This window comes from Carcharhinus amblyrhynchos, chromosome 31, assembly GCF_965287045.1.
Source record: "Carcharhinus amblyrhynchos chromosome 31, sCarAmb.v2.hapA, whole genome shotgun sequence".
NCBI lineage: Eukaryota > Metazoa > Chordata > Chondrichthyes > Carcharhiniformes > Carcharhinidae > Carcharhinus > Carcharhinus amblyrhynchos.
The window spans coordinates 24,000,180-24,020,605 of NC_137354.1; the positions used below are offsets into that span (position 1 = coordinate 24,000,180).

Sequence of the window (20,426 nt, forward strand, 5' to 3'; positions counted from 1 at the left end):
AAAACCTCTCATGTTTTGGGAAAATAGAGATATACAGCATGGAAACAGGCCCTCTGGCCCCACTGGTCTACGCTGACCAGGCTTCCTAAACTGAACTAGTCCCATTTGCCTGTTCAGCCCATTTCCCTCTAAACCTTCCCATCCATGTACCTGTCCAAATGTTGGCATTGTACCCACCTTCTCTGGCAGCCCATTGCATACATGCATTATCCTGTGTGTGGAAAAGTTGCCTCTCAGGTCCCTTTTAAGTCTTTTTCCTCACCCTAAACTCCACCCTCTAGTTTTAGGCTCACCTACCCTGGGGAATAGACCTTGGTGATTCATCTTCTCTGTGCCCCCTCACGATTCTATAAACTTCAATAAGGTCACCCCTCATCCCCCCTACCCTCCAGGGAAAAAAATGCACCAGCTCCGCTTTATAATTCAGACCTTCCAGTCCCAGTAACATTCTTGTAAATCTTTTTTGCACTCTCTCCAGTTTAATAACACCCATTTTATAGCAGGATGACCAGAATTGTATGCAGTATTCTTACCAATGTCTTGTACACTTGTAACATGATGTGGAGATGCCGGCGTTGGACTGGGGTAAACAGAGTAAAAAGTCTGACAACACCAGGTTTAAGTCCAACCGATCTATTTGATAGTACACTCACTAGCTTTCGAGGTTTCCCTCTTCGTCAGGTGAATGGAGAGTTCTGGCCTCAGACAGAGCATATAAAGCACAGACAGTTTAGAGATTACTGATTAGAATGCAAATCCTTACACTTAACCTGCAGTTCAAGTCCTAAAGTGGCCGACAATGTGAGTGGAAGGAGCACTGATCACAGGTTAAAGGGATGTGTATTGTCTCCAGACAGCACAGTAAGTGAGGTTTTGCAAACACAGGCAAGTCATGGGGGTTACAGATAGTGCGACATGAACCCAAGATCCCTGTTGAGGCTGTCCTCATGTGTGTGGAACTTGGCTATCAGTCTCTGCTCAGCGACTCTGCGCTGTCGTGTGTCGTGAAGGTGGCCTTGGAGAATGCTTACCCGAAGGTCAGAGGCTGAATGCCCGTGACTGCTGAAGTGTTCGCCAACAGGAAGGGAACAGTCTTGCCTGGTGATTGTCGAGCGATGTTCATTCAGCCGTTGTCATAGCGTCTGCATGGTCTCCCCAATGTACCATGCCTCGGGACATCCTTTCTTGCAACGTATCAGGTAGACAACGTTGGCCGAGTTGCAAGAGTATTTACCGTGTACCTGGTGGATGGTGTTCTCACGTGTGATGATATCATCCGTGTCGATGATCCGGCATGTCTTGCAGAGGTTGCTGTGGCAGGGCTGTGTGGTCACACACAAGGACGGTCTCAACAGGGATCTTGGGTTCATGTCGCACTATCTGTAACCCCCGTGACTTGCCTGGGTTTGCAAAACCTCACTTACTGTACTGTCTGGAGACAATACACATCTCTTTAACCTGTGATCAGTGCTCCTTCCACACACATTGTCGGCCACTTTAGGACTTGAACAGCAGGTTAGGTGTAAAGATTTGCATTCTAATCAGTAATTTGGAAACTGTCTGTGCTTTATATGCTCTGTCCGAGGCCAGAACTCTCCATTCACCTGATGAAGGGGCTAACCCGAAAGCTTGTGAGTTTACTATCAAATAAATCGGTTGGGCTTAAACCTGGTGTTGTCAGACTTTTCACTTGTAACATAACAGCCCAATACTCAGACCACTGAAGGCAAGTGTGCCAAACGCTCTCTTCATCACCCTGTCTACCTATGAAGCCATTTTCAAAGAGCTAAGGAACAATCCCCCCTCGGTCTCTATGTTCAACAACTCTCCAGGGCCCTACCTCGCATTTATCTGAATTAAACTCCTGCTATTTCTCAGTCCACTGGCACGAGTTGATCAAGATCCCATTGTAGTCTTAGATCACTGTCTTCCCTGTCCACTATACCAATTTTGGTGTCATTTGCAAACTTGCTAATCATACCTCCTCTATTCTCTTTCAAATCATTTATATAAATGACAACCAACAGTGAACTCAGCACCAATCCCTGCGGCACACCACTCATCACAAGCCTCCAGTCTGAAAAACAACCTGCATCACCACTCTGTCCCCTACTGTATCAAATTGGCTAGTTCTCCCTGGATGCAATGTGAATGAATCTTACTGATTAGTCTACCATGCAGTATCTCGTAGGCTTTGCTAAAGTCCATGTAGACAATGTCTACCGCGCTGTCCTCATCTATTTTCCTGGTCACCCCTTCAAAAACCTCCTCCAAATTTGCTAAGACACGATTTCCCATGTAGGAAGCTGTGCTATCATTAACCAGCCTTGCCTTTCCAAATGGATGTAGATCCTGTGTCTCAGAATCCCTTCCAACAACTTACCCACCACTGACATTAGTTTGCAGTTCCGTTGCTTCTCCATTCTTGTTCTTAAGTAACAGCACAACATTTGCCTTCCCCAGACTTCCGCCAACTCACCTGTGGCTGTCAACGATACAAATATCTCTGCTAGGGGCCCTGCAATTTCTTCCCTCACCTCCCACAGCATCCTGGTGAATAGAAATATTGTAAGAAGTCTCACAACACCAGGTTAGAGTCCAACCAGTTTATTTGATAGTAATCTCACGAGCTTTTGGAAGCAGTGTGTGGAAGGCTCCACACAATATTACTATCAAATAAACTGGTTGAGCTCCAACCTGCTGTTGTGAGACTTCTGTGTTTACCCCAGTTCAACGCTGGCATCTCCACATCATGAATTCCCAGACGGTGGAGCAATGGAGAAATGCAAGGAGGCAGGTCACCAATTTAACCCTTTCCAGCCTAGATATCAGTGTGCTGCATCCTCTCCGAGGTTAAACTTGATGATGGGATGACTAAAACTCGGGGCAGCTGAAGCGTCCCTTGATTTGGAGCTCGAGATTGCGACCCATTTAATTCAGGGCAGCTCTTCCCCACCCCAGTGAGGTACTTGCTCCCAATCATTTCTGAGCAGTTACATTGGTGCAGAAACACCAGATTACACTACAAGGAGCTACATATCTTAAAATTACATAACTTTACGTCTTAAACCTTTTTCTACCCCCCGACCCCTCAATGGCTTGACAATGGCCATTCCTCTTAGTATAATGGCCTCCATTACTTATACATACATCTCCCGCCCATTCTTTGCCAACAGCACAAGATTCCACATTCTTTCAGGGATTGGCTCATTTCTATTTCTAGGTCTTCCTGCACAATATACACCCAGATGATGGCGGAGGCAGACACGTGGGGGTTTCCTCCGGGTGCTCCGGTTTCCTCCCACAATCCAAAGATGTGTGGGTTAGGTGGATTGGCTATGTTAAGAAATTGCCCCTTAGTGTCCAGCGATGCGTAAGTTAGAGGGATTAATGGGTATGATATGGGGGTAGGGCCCGGGTGGGATTGTGTTCGGTGCAGACTCGATGGGCCTCTTTTTGCACTGTAGGGTTCTATGATCTATTAAAGCTGCCTTGAGGTGACTGTGAGATCCCCATTAGAGGCAGGTATAGATGAAAACTGAATTAACACAAGTGTGGTCAAAGCTACACCACGTTATAAAAGAAACTGAACCTACTGCGAGATCAGGGACCCAGGGTGACGTACTTGGCCAGAGAATATGTTGTTCTGTATACATTTTCTTTACATGCTCTCGGTGTTAAACAGGTCCAACATAGCAACTGTTACAAGGTTAACTTTGGAGATCCTTTTTTTGCATTCCGGACTCAAGTGGTGCACTTTCCTGCTACATTCGATACTGCGAGGTCTGGATAGACTGCACGTGGAGAGGATGTTTCCATTAGAGATTAAATAGACTGGGTCTGTACTCGGAGTTTAGAAGGCTGAGGGGGGATCTTATAGAGACTTACAAGATAATGAAGGGGCTAGATAGGGTAGAGGTAGAGAGATTCTTCCCGCTTAGAAAGGAAACCAGAACTAGAGGGCACAGCCTCAAAATGGGGTGGGGGGGGGGGGTGCAGTTTAGAACAGAGTTGAAGAGGCACTTCTTCACTCAAAGGGTGGTGAATCTCTGGAATTCTCTACCCATTGAAGTGGTGGAGGCTACCTCGCTGAATATGTTTAAGTCACGGGTAGGTAGGTTTCTGATAGACAGGGGAATTAAGGGTTATGAAGAGAAAGCGGGCAAGTGGAACTGATCCACTATCAGATCAGCCATGATCTTATTGAATGGCGGGGCAGGCTCGAAGGGCTAGTTGGCCTACTCCTGCTCCTATTTCTTATGTTCTTATTAGGAGGAAAAACTAGAACCAGAGGGCACAACCTCAGGCTGAAGGGACAATGCTTTAAAACAGAGATGAGGAGGAATTTCTTCAGCCAGAAATTGTGGAACTCTATGCCACAGAAGGCTGTGGAGGCCAGGTCATTGAGTGTCTTTAAGACAGAGATAGATAGGCTCTTGACTAATAACGGGATCACTGGTTATAGGGAAAATGCAGGAGAATGGGGATGACAAAAATATCAGCCATGATTGAATGGTGGAGCAGACTCGATGGGCCGAGTGGCCTAATAGTGCTCCTATGTCTTATGGTCTTATTCCTCTTCCAGATACTCAATGTCCCTAAAAATAACACTGTCCCACAGCCTCAGATTAAATGTGATTTGTGAAAGTGGTACTTAACTTGACCTAAGTGCTGGAAAATAAAGTATTAGTCACAGGGTTAACGAGTAATTTTACTGTTTTCATAATACACTGTGCATCACGGAGCACGGGGTATTTAACTTTGCATCATATGTGTGTGACACGCACCATTTTAGACTCTGTGAATCAAAATCTGCACAAAGACCAAATTGAAATGAAGATATAGTCTCAGAAAAGAAACAATTTAAAAGTGTCACTGATGTCAATACAGATGTTTTTTCCAGCTCTGACTCTCTGCAGATTGCAATGTAGACTGGCAAAGCCAACTGTTTCAGTCCTCTTCCCGTCCTTTCAGACTGCTTTTCATTTTGTACCTCTCCTTCTGTCCCAGGATACGATGGATCTTCTTCCGAGCTTCTTTTTGCTTCTTGATCTTGTCCTCTTGCTGTTTGCTTTTCTGCGCAAGGAACTCTTTGTGTTGCTGGCGGTCCTTCTTGCGCTGTTTCTTTATTTTGTATGTATTCAAAGTACGCAGAGAGGATAGCAGGGCTGCGATCTGAGGACAAAACAGTGTAGTTTAAGAACACGGAGCCTAACATTATCTCGTATTTACTGTCCAACTCAAACAGTGGAAGTTGACGATTCCAATGAAACTGGTTAAGGTAGATTAGAAAACTTCTTAAACTAACACCTGTATCCAGATATGTTCTAGTCTAAGCCACTAACTTTACACTTAAGAAATGTCAGGTGAAGACAGGTAGGGGAATGTGTGGCGTGTCACATCTGAACAGTCGCAGCCACTGTCATGGGTGACCAAGTGCAGGAAGAACTCCCAGCTGCAGAAACTGGAGCCCTGGCTTTCGAAGCTTGTAAGCAGTCTCACAACACCAGGTTAAAGTCCAACCAATTTATTTGATAGTAAACTCACAAGCTTTCGGGATTTGCCCCTTTGTCGGGGGAGGTCATGCCGACCAGAGATAGTGTCACAGCTGCAGAAAAGATGGACGCCGTGGAGGGATTGTCTACGGAGCCTCTGTGGGTGGAGGTTATGAGCAGGAAGGAGTCAATAACTTTACTGCGTGTTTTCTATAGGCCACCCAATAGTAGCAGCGATGTTGAGGAACAGATTGGGAAGCAAATCCTGGAAAGGTTTAATAATAACAGTTGTCGTGATGGGAGATTTTAATTTCCCAAATATTGGTTGAAATCTCCCTAAGGTAAGAGGTTTAGATGGGGAGGAGTTTGTTAGGTGTGTTCAGGAGGGTTTCTTGACACAGTATGTGGGTAAGCCTACAAGAGGAGAGGCTGTACTTGATTTGGTATTGGGAAATGAACCTGGTCAGGTGACATCTCTCTTGCCTCGCACATCTCCTCTAAACTTTTCCCCACACATCTTAAACCGTACTTGACCTTTCTACCCTAGGAAAGAGCATCTGACCATCCACTCTATCCATTGCACTCAATCTTGTAAAACTCTGTCAGGTCGCCCCTCAATCTCCGTCATTCCAATGAGAACAAACCAAGTCTACCCAACCTCTCCTCATAGCTCATACCCTCCAGACCAGACAACATCCTGGTAAACCTCTTCTATACCCTCTCCAAAGCACCCACATCCTTCTGGTAGTGTAGCAACCAGAATTGTATGCAATGTTCTACATGAGGACGAAAGTTCTGTACAGCTGCAGCATGACCTGCCAATTTTTAAACTCAATGCCCCAACTGATAAAAGTATGCATGTGCTTTCTTGACTACCTTATCCACCTGCTTTGCCACTTTGTGATCGGTAGACGTGTACACCCAGATCTCTCTGCCTATCAATACTCCTAAAGGTTTACCATTTACTGTATAATTCCTACATGCATTGAACTTTCCAAAATGCATTATCTTACACTCGTCCAGATTAAATGCCATCTACATTTCTCCGCCCAAGTCTCCAACCGGTCTATATCTTGCTGTATTCTCTTCACTATCTGTAACTCCACCAATTTTTGTCTCATCTGTGAACTTACTAATCAGACCAGCTACATTTTCCTCCGAATCATTTAGATATACTGTGAAGAACAAAGGTCCTGGAACTGGTCCCTTGTGGAACACCGTTAGTCGCAGCCTTCCATTCAGAAAAGCACCTTTACTGCTACCCTGTCTTCGATGGCCAAGCCAGTTCTGTATCCATCTTGCCAGCTCTCCTCTGATCCTGTGTGACTTCACCTTTCGTACCAGCCTACCATGAGGGACCTTGTCAAAGGCTTTACTAAAGTCCGTGTATACAACATCCACTGCCTTTCCCTCATCTATCATCTCCCTCAAAAAAACTCAATCAAGTTAGTGAAGCTCCCCTTCACAAAATCATGCTATCACAAATAAGTCTATTTTCTTCCAAGTATAAGTAAATCCTGTCACTGAGAATCTTTTCCAATAATTTCCCAACCACTGATGTTAGGCTCACTGGCCTAAAATTTCCTGGCTTATCCCTGCTGCCCTTCTTAAACAATGGAAGAACATTGGTTACACGTGAAGTTCCAGAGGACTGGACGATAACCAACGAGGATACAAAGATTTCTGTCAAGGCCCCTAGCAATTTCAACCCCTGCCTCCCTCAGTATTCTGGAGTAAATTCCATCAGGCCCTGGGGACCTATCTAACACTTTTTAAGATGCCCAACACCACTACCTTTTTGATATTGACTTGACCCGGAACATCTACACACGCTACCCTCGGTTCCTTATCCATCAAGTCCCCCTCTTTGGCGAATACTGAGGTAACCCACTGCCTTGGAAACACAGGACGTGAATTTCTTCTGTTTCTGCACACTTACCTTTCTCTCCTTTGAGCTTTTGATGACAGCCACTCGCCGCCTCTCAGGCGCCAACTTCTCATGGAATTTGGGCTTGTTCTTAAAAGGCAGAGCCTTCTGCAGTGCCTTGGGGATATGGAGTGGATTGAAATGTTTCACCTTCCTCTCGATAGGCTGGAGAAAAAATATACACGATTAGAAACACAGCACAAGCCAGATCAGCAACCAACTCTGCGTCACAGGATCTGACCCAGTAATAAATTCAATTACATAGAAAGGAAAATACTCTGGCAGGTTAAAGGTGTTTGACTATCAGGAATTCAGCACCTGAACTACTGATTCTTTACAACTGGCACCAGGATTCTAAGTCACAGACTTGAAATAAATCACATCATTCGACACTGGAGGACGACATTTGGCCCATCATGCGTGTTTTGACTCTGAAAGATCGACTACAATCAGTCTCCCCTTTCCCTTCCCCAGCTGCCTTTTAAAAGTTATTTAATCTACTTCCACCACCCTTACAGACACTACAGTTCAGATGATAAATTGCTGCAGGACAAATTCCTCATCACTCGTTGATTTTTTTTTAAATCAGAGAATCCTTACGGTGCAGGAGGCCATTTAGTCCATTGAGCCTGCAACAAACCCACCCAAACTGAATTCCCGTAACCCCACGTACTTATCCTGTTAGTCCCCCCGACAGTAAGGGGGCAACTTAGAATGGCCAATCCACCTAGCCCGCACATCTTCAGAGCACCTGGAGGAAACCCATGCAGACCCACGCACCGCACACACAGAACATAGAACACTACAGCAAAAACAGGCCCTTCGGCCCACAAGTTGTGCCGATCATATTCCTACTTACCAGACCTATCTGTAACCCTCAATCCCATTAAATCCCATGTACTCATCCAGAAGTCTTTTAAAAGACCCCAGTGAGTTCGCCTCCACCACCACCACCACCGACGGCAGCCGATTCCACTCACTCACCGCCCTCTGAGTGAAAAACTTACCCCTGACATCTCCTCTGTACCTACTCCCCAGCACCTTAAACCTGTGTCCTCTCGTAGCGACCATTTCAGCCCTGGGAAATAGGTTGGTTCTCAGAGGCTTTCTATACCACTCAACATCTTATAAACCTCTATCAGGTCACCTCTCAAATCCTTTGTCTCTCCAGGGAGAAAAGACTCAACTTCCTCAACCTATCCTCATAAGGCATGCCACCCAATCCAGGCAACATCCTTGTAAATCTCCTCTGCACCCTTTCAATAACCTCCACATCCTTCCTGTAGTGAGGCGACCAGAACTGAGCACAGTACTCCAAGTGGGGTCAGACAAGGGCCTCAAAGCTGCAGCATTACCTCCCGACTCCTAAACTCAATCCTTCGGTTAATGAAGGCCAGTACACCATACGCCTTCTTGACCACATCCTCCACCTGCGAGGCCGATTTAAGAGTCCTATGGACCCGGACCCCAAGGCCCTTCTGATCCTCTACACTGCTAAGAGTCCTACCCTTGATATTATACATATGGAGATCCGAGGCTGGAAGTGAACCCAGGTCCTTGGCACTGTGAGGCAACAGTGCTAACCATTGTGCCACTAAGAGCTGACAAAGGGTCATTCAAACTTGACATATTGGCTCTATTGTCTTCACAGGCGCTGTCAGACCTGCTGAGATTTTCCAGCATTTTCAGTTCTAAAATCCTAATCTTCTCTATTCCTTTCCTCGGAGCACTGCCATTGACTGCACGGATCCCAGTTGGTGCTGGGATGGTTGGACTGTGCCTGGGGGGCAGAGGGCGGAACAGGACAATGCCCCTGGCTTTGACTGGTACCTGGGATTAGTGCCAGCAATGCTGCTGCCTCTCCTCAGGATTTTCAATGTGAAGTTCAACACTTGGTATTATTCCAGTCCTAATTTGCTATCCTGGAAAAACTAACTATATCTCTTTATGCTGTTTGCCCTATGGCAGTAATTCCAACCCAATTCTGAATCCAATTATTCCAGTTTGGCGCTGCCATTAGGAAAGTATTAATCGGCCATTACCCTGTACAAGGAATCCTTGGATGGTTTGATCTTAATGCCCAAGTCATGTTTGAGTTGTCCAACAGTTCTCATTCCAGTCCAAGTCTCTCTCTCGCCGACTGGTCTAAGCAACGACGTGACTGGATTATACAACTTTGGCACAGAAACTGGATACCACGTTCTCAAGAAAACAATATCTGAGAAACAACAAAATAAACAGGTTAGCTACATACTGGTGAACACATCACAATGTGACTACCAACTGAATAAAATCTGTCTCCATAAGCATAGACACGGGTTAAGGAAGGTGTAGGAAAAATACATTGTTAAGATGGCGGCGTGGACTCGTTGGGCCGAAGGGCCTGTTTCCCGTGCTGTGTTGTTCTTTGTCTCCAAAACAATTAAAACATAAGCTTTCCTATCATATATTAAAATACGGTAGGACACAGGTTTATGCTGATCACCGATTCCGCACGAGAGTCAAGACAGCAGCACCTAGAGGAGAGAGTGAGGGGAGGACACTGGAACCAACAGCACCTAGGTGTGTGCGAGAGGAGGAGAACTGGACAGACAGCAACACCTAGAGGAGAATGTGAGAGGAGGACACTGGGACAGACAGTCAGCAGCACCTAGACGAGAGTGAGAGGGAGTGGCACTGGGACAGACAGACAGCACCTAGAGGAGAATGAGAGAAGGGGAACACCGGGATAGGTAGCACCTTGATGAATGCAAGGACAGTGGGACGGTCAGTCAGGAGTACCTTGAGGAGAATGCTGGAGGACTTAAAGTGTCAGAGTAGTACAGAACTGGGCTTTAAGAGTGAGACTTAGACTGTTCCTAAAATCATAGAGCACAGAAGAGGCCCTTCGGCCCATCGAGTCCGCATTGGCACATTAGAAATACCTGAACTCCCACCTAACCCCATTTACTAGCACTTGGCTCATAGCCCTGAATGTTCAGATGTGCCAAGTGCTCATCCAGATACTTTTTAAAGGATGTGAGGCATCCCACCCCCACCACCCTCACAGGCAGCGCATTCCAGACCGTCACCACCCTCTAGGTAAAAATATTTTTCCTGACATCCCCTCCAAGTCTCCTGCCCCTCACCTTCAACGTGTGTCCTCTTGCGACTGTTTTTTTAAGTTTTCAACCTTCAACTAAAGGAAACATCTGCTCCTTATCCTGATGAGAGATTTATCTCAATCTTGTACACCTCAATCAGGGTGCCCCTCAGTCTTCTCTGCTCCAGCAAAAAGAACCCAAGCCTATCCAACCTCTCTTTATAACTTAAATGCTCCATCCCAAGCAGCATCCTGGCAAATTTCCCCTGCACCCACTCCAGTGCAATCACATCCTTCTGATAATGTGGCCACCAGAACTGCACACAGTACTCGAGCTGTGGCCTCTGATAAAGGCAAGTGAACCATATACCTTTTTCACCACCCTGCTAACATGCTCTTCCGCTTTCAGAAATCTATGGACAAACTCGCCAACATCTCTTTACTCTACAGAACTTCCTAGTGTCATGCCCTTCACTGAATATTTCCTCATCAAATTACTCCTTCCAAAGTGTATCATCTGCCACTGATCTGCCCATTTGACCATTCCATCTATACGTTCTTGTAGTCAAAGGCACTCCGCTTTACTGTTAACCACTCGGACAATCTTTGTGTCGTCGGCAAATTTACTGATCCCACCTCCCACAGTCATCAATGTCATTTATATAAAAATGATGAATAATAGGGAGCCCAGCACTGATTCCGGTGTATGCCACTGGACAGTGGCTTCCAGTCACTAAAGCAGTCTTCTATTATCACCCTCCGTCTGCAACAACACAGCCAATTCTGAATCCACTTCATCAAATTATCCTGTACCCCAGGAGAATTTACCTTCTTTACAAGTCTCCCACGTGGGACCTCGTCAAAGATTTTGCTGAAATCCATATAAACCACATCGACTGCACTATCCTCAACTACACACCTGGTCACCTCCTCAAGAAACTAAATCAAATTTGTTAGACAAGACCTCCCTCTGATGCAGCCGTGCCGATTATCCTTTACCAAGCCTTATCTCTTCAAGTGGAGATAGATGCTCTCTTTCAGAAGTTTCTCTAATAGTTTTCCTACCACTGACGTGAGACTCAGTGGTCTGTAGTTCTCTGGTTTATCTCTACAATCCTCCTTAAATAGCAGAACCACATTAGCTGTTCTCCAGTTGTCTGGCACCTCCCACGTGGCCAGAGCGGAATTAAAAATTTGGGTCAGAGCCCCTGCAATCTCCTCCCTTGCTTCCCACAGCAGCCAAGGGCACAATTCATCTGGAGGTTTATTCACTTTTAACGCTGCCAACCTTGTCCTTCCCCACGTCAGTTTGCTCACGAACCTCACAATCTCTCCCTGAATTTCATCCCATTGTCTTCATTCTCTGGGTGAAAATGGATGTGAAGGATTCATTCAACACTCTATCAATGTCCTCTGGCTCTACACTCAGATTTCCCTCTTGGTCCCTCATGGGCCCTACTCTTTCCCTGGTTATTCTTTTCCCATCAACATACTGTTCTTTACAGAATAGTATAATTAGTAATTTTAGTGAGAATCTAATAGTGGGGGCCATTTACTTAGCTATAAATTAAGTGGCATCACAAGTGGATAAGATGGTCAAGAAGACATATAGCGTGCTTGCCATCAGTTGGGGCAAAGAGGATAAAAATTGGCAAGTCATGTTGCGGCTATATAGAACTGTGGTTAGGCCACATTTGGAACGTTGCATACAGTTCTAGACACCACACCACCAAAAGGATGCCTTGGAGAGGGGACGGAAAATGTTTAAGGTAAAAGGGGGAAAATTTAAAGGAGATGTGAGAGGCAAGCTTTTTACACAAAGTGTCTAGAATTTGCTGCCAGAGATGGTGGTAGAAGCAGATACGATAGCAATGTTTAAGAGGCATCTTTAGAGATACATGAATAGGCAGGGAATAGAGAGATACAGACTGTGTTGAGGCAAAAAGGTTTGTCAGAGGCTTGGTAGGCTGAAGGGCCGTTTCTGTAATTGGTTCTCTACTCTTTGACTGCTCTAATACAAAGGTTTCAACAAGAGTCCCTTGTTTAACAAATCAGTACCACATGACCCAGACATGGGGCCAGCTGACTTCTTTTAATTACAGTAAGAAGTCTCACAACACCAGGTTAAAGTCCAACAGGTTTATTCGGTCACACAAGCCACCAGCTTTCGGAGCGCTGCCCCTTCGTCAGGTAAGTGGGAGTTCTGTTCACAAACAGGGTACATAAAGACGCAAACTCAATTTACAAAAATAATGGTTGGAATGCGAGTCTTTACAAGTAATCAAGTCTGAAAGGTATAGACAATGTGGGTGGAGAGAGCATTAAGCACAGGTTAAAGAGATGTGTACTGTATCCAACCAGGATAGTTAGTGAGATTTTGCAAGCCCAGGCAAGTCGTGGGGGTGACAGATAGTGTGACACGAATCCAAGATCCTGGTTGAGACTTCTTTTCATTACAGTCTTCAGACCAGATTGTGAGTCGCTGTTGGCCCTCCAAAGAAAACAGAGGTTCCATGCAAATAGCCTGCGCTGTCCACCAATTTACCATCAAGCCAGTGGTAGCAGAAAGGAGACTGGCCCTCACCAAAAACTGCAAACAGCTGAAACGTTGGCACTCATGCCTCCAAGACTAAATCACTTTATGTTCCAGCATGCATGTGCGTATATATTTTAGCTCGCGTCTACTGTGTAACTTACGGATAGAGGATTGAAACACTTCAAGTTTAAGGGGGTCAAGAAAATATTTATAAAGGGGAAAATCAGAATAAAAAATAAGTCTGTCTGTTCACAGATGACCAGTAAGCAGGGAAATCAGGGCTGTTTAAAATTGGGACAAATGGGATCAAAGGTTATGGGAAAAAGCAGGATGAGGCGATTGAGTTGGATGATCAGCCATGATGAATGGCGGAGCAGGCTCGAAGGGCCAAATGGCCTCTTCCTGCTCCTATTTTCTATGTGTCTATGTTCCCCACCCTCCTGTCTGTAACATCAGTTACATCACACTTGGAGACCATTTCCTTAATCATTACATTGAAAGATACATCACTCACCACTCATCAGTAGCTTGTCCTCAAAGGATGCTCGGAACCCACCCTCTGGGGTGCGAAGTGCTTTCTTCAGTTGACCACGGATCCCGCTCACAGTTCGGATCACAGCATTCTCATATTTAGCAACTTCCAGCGCGGAGTTAAACATTCCCTGCGTTCAGAGACAATATTCATGAGCTAATCCAAGAGAACAGACATGGGCGGCACGGTGACATAGTGGTTAGCACTCCTGCCTCACAGCACCAGAGACCTGGATTCAATTGCGGCCTCAGGTCACTGTCTGTGTGGAGTTTGCACATTCTCCCCCTTGTCTGCGTGGATTTCTTCCAGGTACTCTGGTTTCCTCCCACAGTCCAAAGATGTGTGGGTTAGGTGGATTGGCCATTCTAAATTGCTCCTTAGTGCCAGGGGGATTAGTAGGTAAATACGTGGGGTTACAGGGATGGGCCTAGTGGGATTGTAATCAATGCAGAATGGCCTCCTCCTGCACTGTAGGGATTCTATAACATGGAAATGCCGGCATTGGACTGGGGTAAACACAGCAAGAAGTCTCACAACACCAGATTAAAGTCCAACCAGTTTACTATCAAATAAACTGGTTGGACTTTAACCTGGTGTTGTGAGACTTCTTACTGGGATTGTATAACCCCGTGCATTTATCCCATTAATCCCCCTAACCTTCAGATCTTGGTACACTAAGGGGCAATTTAGCATGGCCAATATGCCCAACCTGTATGTCTTCGGACTGTGGGGGAGGAAACTGGAGCACCTGGAGGAAACCCACGCAGACACAGGGAGAACATGCAGACTCCACAGTCACCCAAGGCCAGAATCGAACCTGGGTCTTTGGTGTTGTGAGGCAACAATGCTAACCACTGTGCCACCCTGATAGAGGGGAGTAAAAGAGAGGTAAGACAAAGGGGAAATGGAGCATTAGAAAGGGAAACTGTTGGCAGCAGTAAAGATGATATCACCTTTATGAAGGCTGTGTTCTTGTATATCTTGAATGGGAACCCCACCAACTTGAGTTTTTTAACGATAGATACAGATTTATCAAGATCCAGCACCACGCCTGTCGCTGCTATCCGGAAATCTTTCTGCAAAAATAAATCTATAGTTAGTCTCAAGAAGGTGACTCATCTACACTGAGGATACAAGAAAAATGGTTCGTTACTGAGCAAGTGTAGAAGGGACTGATTCACAGAATTGTTACAATGCAGAAAGCCCATTGTATTGTGACTTAGTGCCATTCCTCTGCCTCTTCCCCGCACATTGTTTCTATTCAAATTATTATCTAAATTGCCCAACTGAACGCCTTGATTGAACCTGTCTCTACCACACTTCCAGACAGAGCATCCCAGACCCCAACTGATCGCTGTGAACAAGACCTAGAGACAGAGTTTCAGGAGTCCGACAAAAGATTCAAGCACAGGATCTCAGAAGTGGGAGATCTCTGGATTATTCTCAGTGCCATGTGTGAGTGGGTCCAGAGGCAGGAAGATAACAAAAGTGAATGTGCAGCTGAAAGTGATGCGGGAGGGGGCTTCAGACTCCTGAGGGAAAGACTAGTACAACAGGGACCTGTGCAACTAAATAGGGCTGGGGACTAAACAATGCTGAGACGAGGGACTTAAACTAATTTTTCAAAGAGAAGGAAACCAAGATCTTGCAATGAGACACGTGACAATGGAGAATAGGAACAGAGAAACCTAGGAATAAACATGTACATGTAGGAGGCTTAAGAGTGATCTTATAGAGGTCTGTAAAATATCGAGGGGCATAGATCAGCTAGATAGTCAATATCTTTTCCCGAAGGTAAAGGAGTCTAGAACTAGAGGGCACAGGTTTAAGTGAGGGGAGGGAAGAGATACAAAAGGATCCAGAGGGGCAATTTTTTTTCACACAGAGGATGGTGGGCGTCTGGAATAATCTGCCAGAGGTAGTCATAGAGGCAGGTACAATTTTGTCTTTTAAGAAGCATTTAGACATTTACATGGGCAAGATGGGTATAGAGGGGTATAGACCAAACATGGGCAATTGGGACTAGTTTAGGAGTTAAAAAAGGGGCAGCATGGACAAGTTGGGCCGAAGAGCCTGTGTCCATGCTGTAAGTCTCTATCACTCTAAATCATTCAAGCTAACTGGACAGGTTGAGGACAGGTTGGGCTTTATAAAGTCAGAGTACCAAAGCAAGGAAGCAAAGATGAATCTTGCTAAGGCGTTGGTGTGGCCCCAGTTGGTGTAATCTTGTCCAACTTTGGGCAACCGTACTTTGGATGCGGAGAAGATATAGATCCAGGGATGAGCAACTTAATAGATTGGAGAAGCTGGACCTGTGCTTTTTAGAGGAGAAAGTTGAGAGATCTGATAGAGGTATTCAAAATCATGAGGGAGCCAAGAGAGAGAAATTGTTACCAATGCAAGGAGGATCGAGAGCTAGAGGGCACCAATTTAATTCTCTCTCCACAGGTGCTGAGTTCTTCAGCATTTTCTCATCTTAAGTGAAATTTCCACTATCTGCCATATTTTCCTTTGAAGAATTTTTAAAAATTTGAAGATGCTGACCTGACAGAGGTCCAGAAAATTAGAATCATAGAATCCCTACAGTGCAGGAGGCCATTCAGCCCATCGAGTCAGCACCAACCACAATCCCACACGGGCCCTACGTCCATTACCCCATGCGTTTACCCTGCTGATCCCCCTGACACTAAGGGGCAATTTTACACAGCCAATCCACCTAACCCACACATCTTTGGACTGTGGGAGGAATCCAGAGCACTGGAGGAACCCACACAAACACAGGGAGAACATGCAGAGTCCACACAGACAATGATCCAAACCGGGAATCAAACTTGGATCCCTGGTGGTCTGAGGCAGCTGAGCTAACCACTGTGCCACCATGCCGCCCTATTATGAGAGACACAGGCAGGGTGGATAGCCATAGGCTTCTACCCTGGGTGGAAGTGTCAATTACAAAGGAGGCATAGATTCAAGGTGAGAGGGGGAAAGTTTAATGGAGATGTGTGGGGGGATGTTTTTCAGTAGTGTGTGTTAAGTGTGTGGAAGAGGTGGTGGAAGCAGACAAATTAGCAACATTTAAGAGGTATCTGGATGGGTACACGAATAGGGACGAAATAGAGGGACACGGACCAAGTAAGGGCAGAATTTTTTTTAGTTAGAACATAAGAACATAAGAAATAGGAGCAGGAGTAGACCATCTAGCCCTTCGAGCCTGCCCCGCCATTCAATAAGATCATGGCTGATCTGAAGTGGATCAGTTCCACTTTCCCGCCCTCTCCCCATAACCCTTAATCCCCTTGCCTATCAAAAACCTATCTACCCGCGTCTTAAATATATTCAGCGAGGTAGCCTCCACCACTTCAACGGGCAGAGAATTCCAGAGATTCACCACCCTTTGAGTGAAGAAGTTCTTCCTCAACTCCGTTCTAAACCACCCCCCCTTTATCTTGAGGCTGTGCCCTCTAGTCCTACTGTCCTTTGAGTGGGAAGAGCCTCTCCACCTCTATCCTATCCATCCCATTCATCATCTTATATGTCTCAATGAGATCTCCCCTCATTCTTCTAAACTCTAACGAGTACAAGCCTAATTTATTCAGCCTCTACTCATAGTTCAACCACCTCAACTCCGGTATCAGCCTAGTAAACCTCCTCTGCACTCCCAAGGCCAAAATATCCTTGCGTAAGTGCGGCGACCAAAACTGCACACAGTACTCCAGCTGTGGCCTCACCAGTGCCCTGTACAGTTGCAGCAAGACCTCCCTACTTTTATATTCAATCCCCCTCGCTATAAAGGCCAGCATCCCATTTGCCTTCCTGACCACCTGCAGGCTGGGTTTTTGCGACAGTTAGGGTATCATGTTTCAGTTAGTTCAGTTCAGTTTGGGTATCGTGATTGGCACAGGCTTGGAGGGCCGAAGGGCCTGTTCCTCTTCTGAAGTTTGCGCGTTTCCTTCATCAGTATGTTACTAGCCCAACAAGGAAGGAAACAGTACTGGATCTAGTTCTGGGAAATGGATACTGTTATGTGTTAGGTATTAGAGATAAGATCAGTGGGGGTTTAAAGCAGCTGCAGAACAGGATTAAGAAAAACCAACCATCAAAGAAGAGAGCCAACATGATGTGAGAAAGGATAAATCGCAGGTGAGCCAGCCAGATTGGGCAAAAATAACAGATGAACAGGGGTACACTTTTAAAGCACAGATATTTAAGGAACAAATCAGGCATTGTCCCATGAAAAGGAAGTTATGGAGGTCTACAGTATAGAAAAAGGCCCTTCAGCCCACTGCATCCGCATTAGTCAGAGAAACCTCCCAACTATCTTCATCTCATTTTCTAGCACTTAACTCATAACCTTGGAATCACAAGTATATATCTAAATATTTCTTCAGTGTTGAGGGTCTGATTCCACCACCCTTTCAGGCACTGAATTCCAGATTCCCACCATCCTTTATGTGAAAAGATTTTCCTCACATCCTCTCTAAACCTCCTTCCCATTACCTTAATACCCGAGTCACTGATCATTGGAGAAAGTTTTTATCTATGCCTCTCATAATTTTATACATCTCAATCATGTTTCCCCTCAGCCTCTCTGTTACAGGCAAGCTATCCCAGTTTATCCAATCTCTCTTCATAATGAAAACTCTCCTGCCGTGGCAGCATCCAAGTAAATCTCCTCTGCACCCTCTCCAAAACCATCACATTCCTCCTATAATGTGGGTTCCAGAACTGCACACAAATATTCTAGCTGTGGCCTAATCAACAATTTATATAGTTCCAGCATAACCTCCCCGCTCTTAAACAGTACGCCTCAGCTAATAAAGGCAAGTATGCCACGCGCCTTCTTAACCACATGCCCCGCTGCCTTCAGGGACTGGTGTACCCACACACCAAGGTCCCTCTAATCCTCGGTGCTTCCCAGGGTCCTGCCATTCTTCATGTATTTCCTTTGTCTTGTTTGTCCTGCCCAAGTGCATCACCTCATTTTAATCTGGATTGAATTCCATTTGCCACTGATCAGCCCAACTGAACATTAAATAAGAACATAAGAAATAGGAGCAGGAGTAGGCCATCTAGCCCTTCAAGCCTGCCCCGCCATTCAATAAGATCATGGCTGATCTGAAGTGGTTCAGTTCCACTTTCCCGCTTTCTCCCCATAACCCTTAATTCCCCTGTCTATCAGAAACCTATCTACCCGTGACTTAAATATATTCAGCGAGGTAGCCTCCACCACTTCAACGGGCAGAGAATTCCAGAGATTCACCACCCTTTGAGTGAAGAAGTTCCTCCTCAACTCCGTTCTAAACTGCCCCCCCCCCCTTATTTTGAGGCTGTGCCCCCTAGTTCTGTTTTCCTTTCTAAGTGAAAAGAATCTCTCTACCTCTACCCTATCTAGCCCCTTCATTATCTTGTAAGTCTCTATAAGATCCCCCTCAGCCTTCTAAACTCCGAGTACAGGCCCAGTCTATTTAATCTCTAATTATTAAATTTATTAATTTTAATAAAACAGAAAATAGAAGTTTATCATAAAATCCCTACGGTACAGAAGGCGGCCATTTGGACTATCAAGTCTGTATCAAACACAATCCCACCCAGGCCCTATTCCCGAAACTCTCATTTATCCTAGCTAATCCCCCAACACTAAGGTCAACTGAAAACCTGGCAGAATCCATGGGGCAATTGAATAAGGACTTGAGAACAACAAAGGGAGAGTATGAGAAAAGGATTAGTGGGTAGTATACAAGGGGACCCAAAATATAAACATAAATAGAAAGTTAAAAGAATCACAAATCAATTAGAGCAAAATTATTACTGTGGAGTGGCAAAGATAACATATCAAATAATTATTTCACATCTGAGGAAGGGGAGGGTGAACTTTTTGTCTCAGTGAAGGAAGGGGAGTCAGAATGTTGAACAAGATAAAAGTAGATGATAGCTGGTGATGATGGGCTGACTTCAAAGTTACTTGATTCACATGAGATATGCCCGAGATTTCAGAAAGCAGCTGGTGTAGAGATGGTACGAGGTCTGACCACAGTCTTTCATCTTTGGAAAGGGGAGTGCTGCTCCCACCAGGACCCATAAGAACATAAGAAGTAGGGGCAGGAGTAGGCCATCTAGCCCTTCGAGCCTGCCCCGCCATTCAATAAGATCACGGCTGATCTGAAGTGGCTCAGTTCCACTTTCCCGCTTTCTCCCCATAACCCTTAATTCCCTTGTCTACGAAAAACCTACCTACCCGTGTCTTAAATATATTTAGCGAGGTAGCCTCCACCACTTCAACGGGCAGAGAATTCCAGCGATTCACCACCCTTTGAGTGAAGAAGTTCCTCCTCAACTCCATTCTAAACTGCTCCCCCTTATCTTGAGGCTGTGCCCTCTAGTCCTGCTGTCCTTTCTAAGCAGGAAGAATTTCTCTACTTCTATCCTATCCATCCCTTTCATTATCTTATACGTCTCTATAAGATCCCCCCTCATTCTTCTAAACTCCAACGAGTACAGACCCAGTCTATTTAGTCTCTCTTCATAGTCCAACCCCCTCATCTCTGATATCAGCCTAGTGAACCTCCTCTGCACTCCCTCCAAGACCAAAATATCCTTGCGCAAGTGCGGCGACCAAAACTGCACACAGTACTCCAGCTGTGGCCTTACCAGTACCCTGTACAGTTGCAGCAAGACCTCCCTGCTTTTATATTCTATCCCCCTCGCTATAAGGGCCAGCATCCCATTCGCCTTCTTGATCGCCTGCTGCACCTGCAGACTGGGTTTTTGCGACTCGTGCACAAGGACCCCCAGGTCCCTCTGCACCGTAGCATGCTGCAGCTTTTCGCCCTTCAAAGAGTAATCCCTCCTACTAT

At 45.6% G+C, this 20,426-nt stretch overlaps 1 protein-coding gene across 1 annotated transcript in view; it reads right to left on the reverse strand.

Moving 5' to 3' along the window:
- Window positions 1-4,693: 4,693 nt before the first annotated feature.
- bms1 (BMS1 ribosome biogenesis factor) overlaps window positions 4,694-20,426 on the reverse strand; it is a 71,495-nt gene continuing 55,762 nt past the window's right edge. The window contains exons 19-23 of the mRNA XM_080215695.1: window positions 14,526-14,648; window positions 13,555-13,702; window positions 9,465-9,640; window positions 7,435-7,587; window positions 4,694-5,175 (exon numbers count right to left, since the gene is read on the reverse strand). Of these exons, the coding sequence (XP_080071821.1) occupies window positions 4,951-5,175; window positions 7,435-7,587; window positions 9,465-9,640; window positions 13,555-13,702; window positions 14,526-14,648 (825 nt within the window). The 3' untranslated portion in view covers window positions 4,694-4,950. The remainder of the gene's footprint in view (window positions 5,176-7,434; window positions 7,588-9,464; window positions 9,641-13,554; window positions 13,703-14,525; window positions 14,649-20,426) is intronic.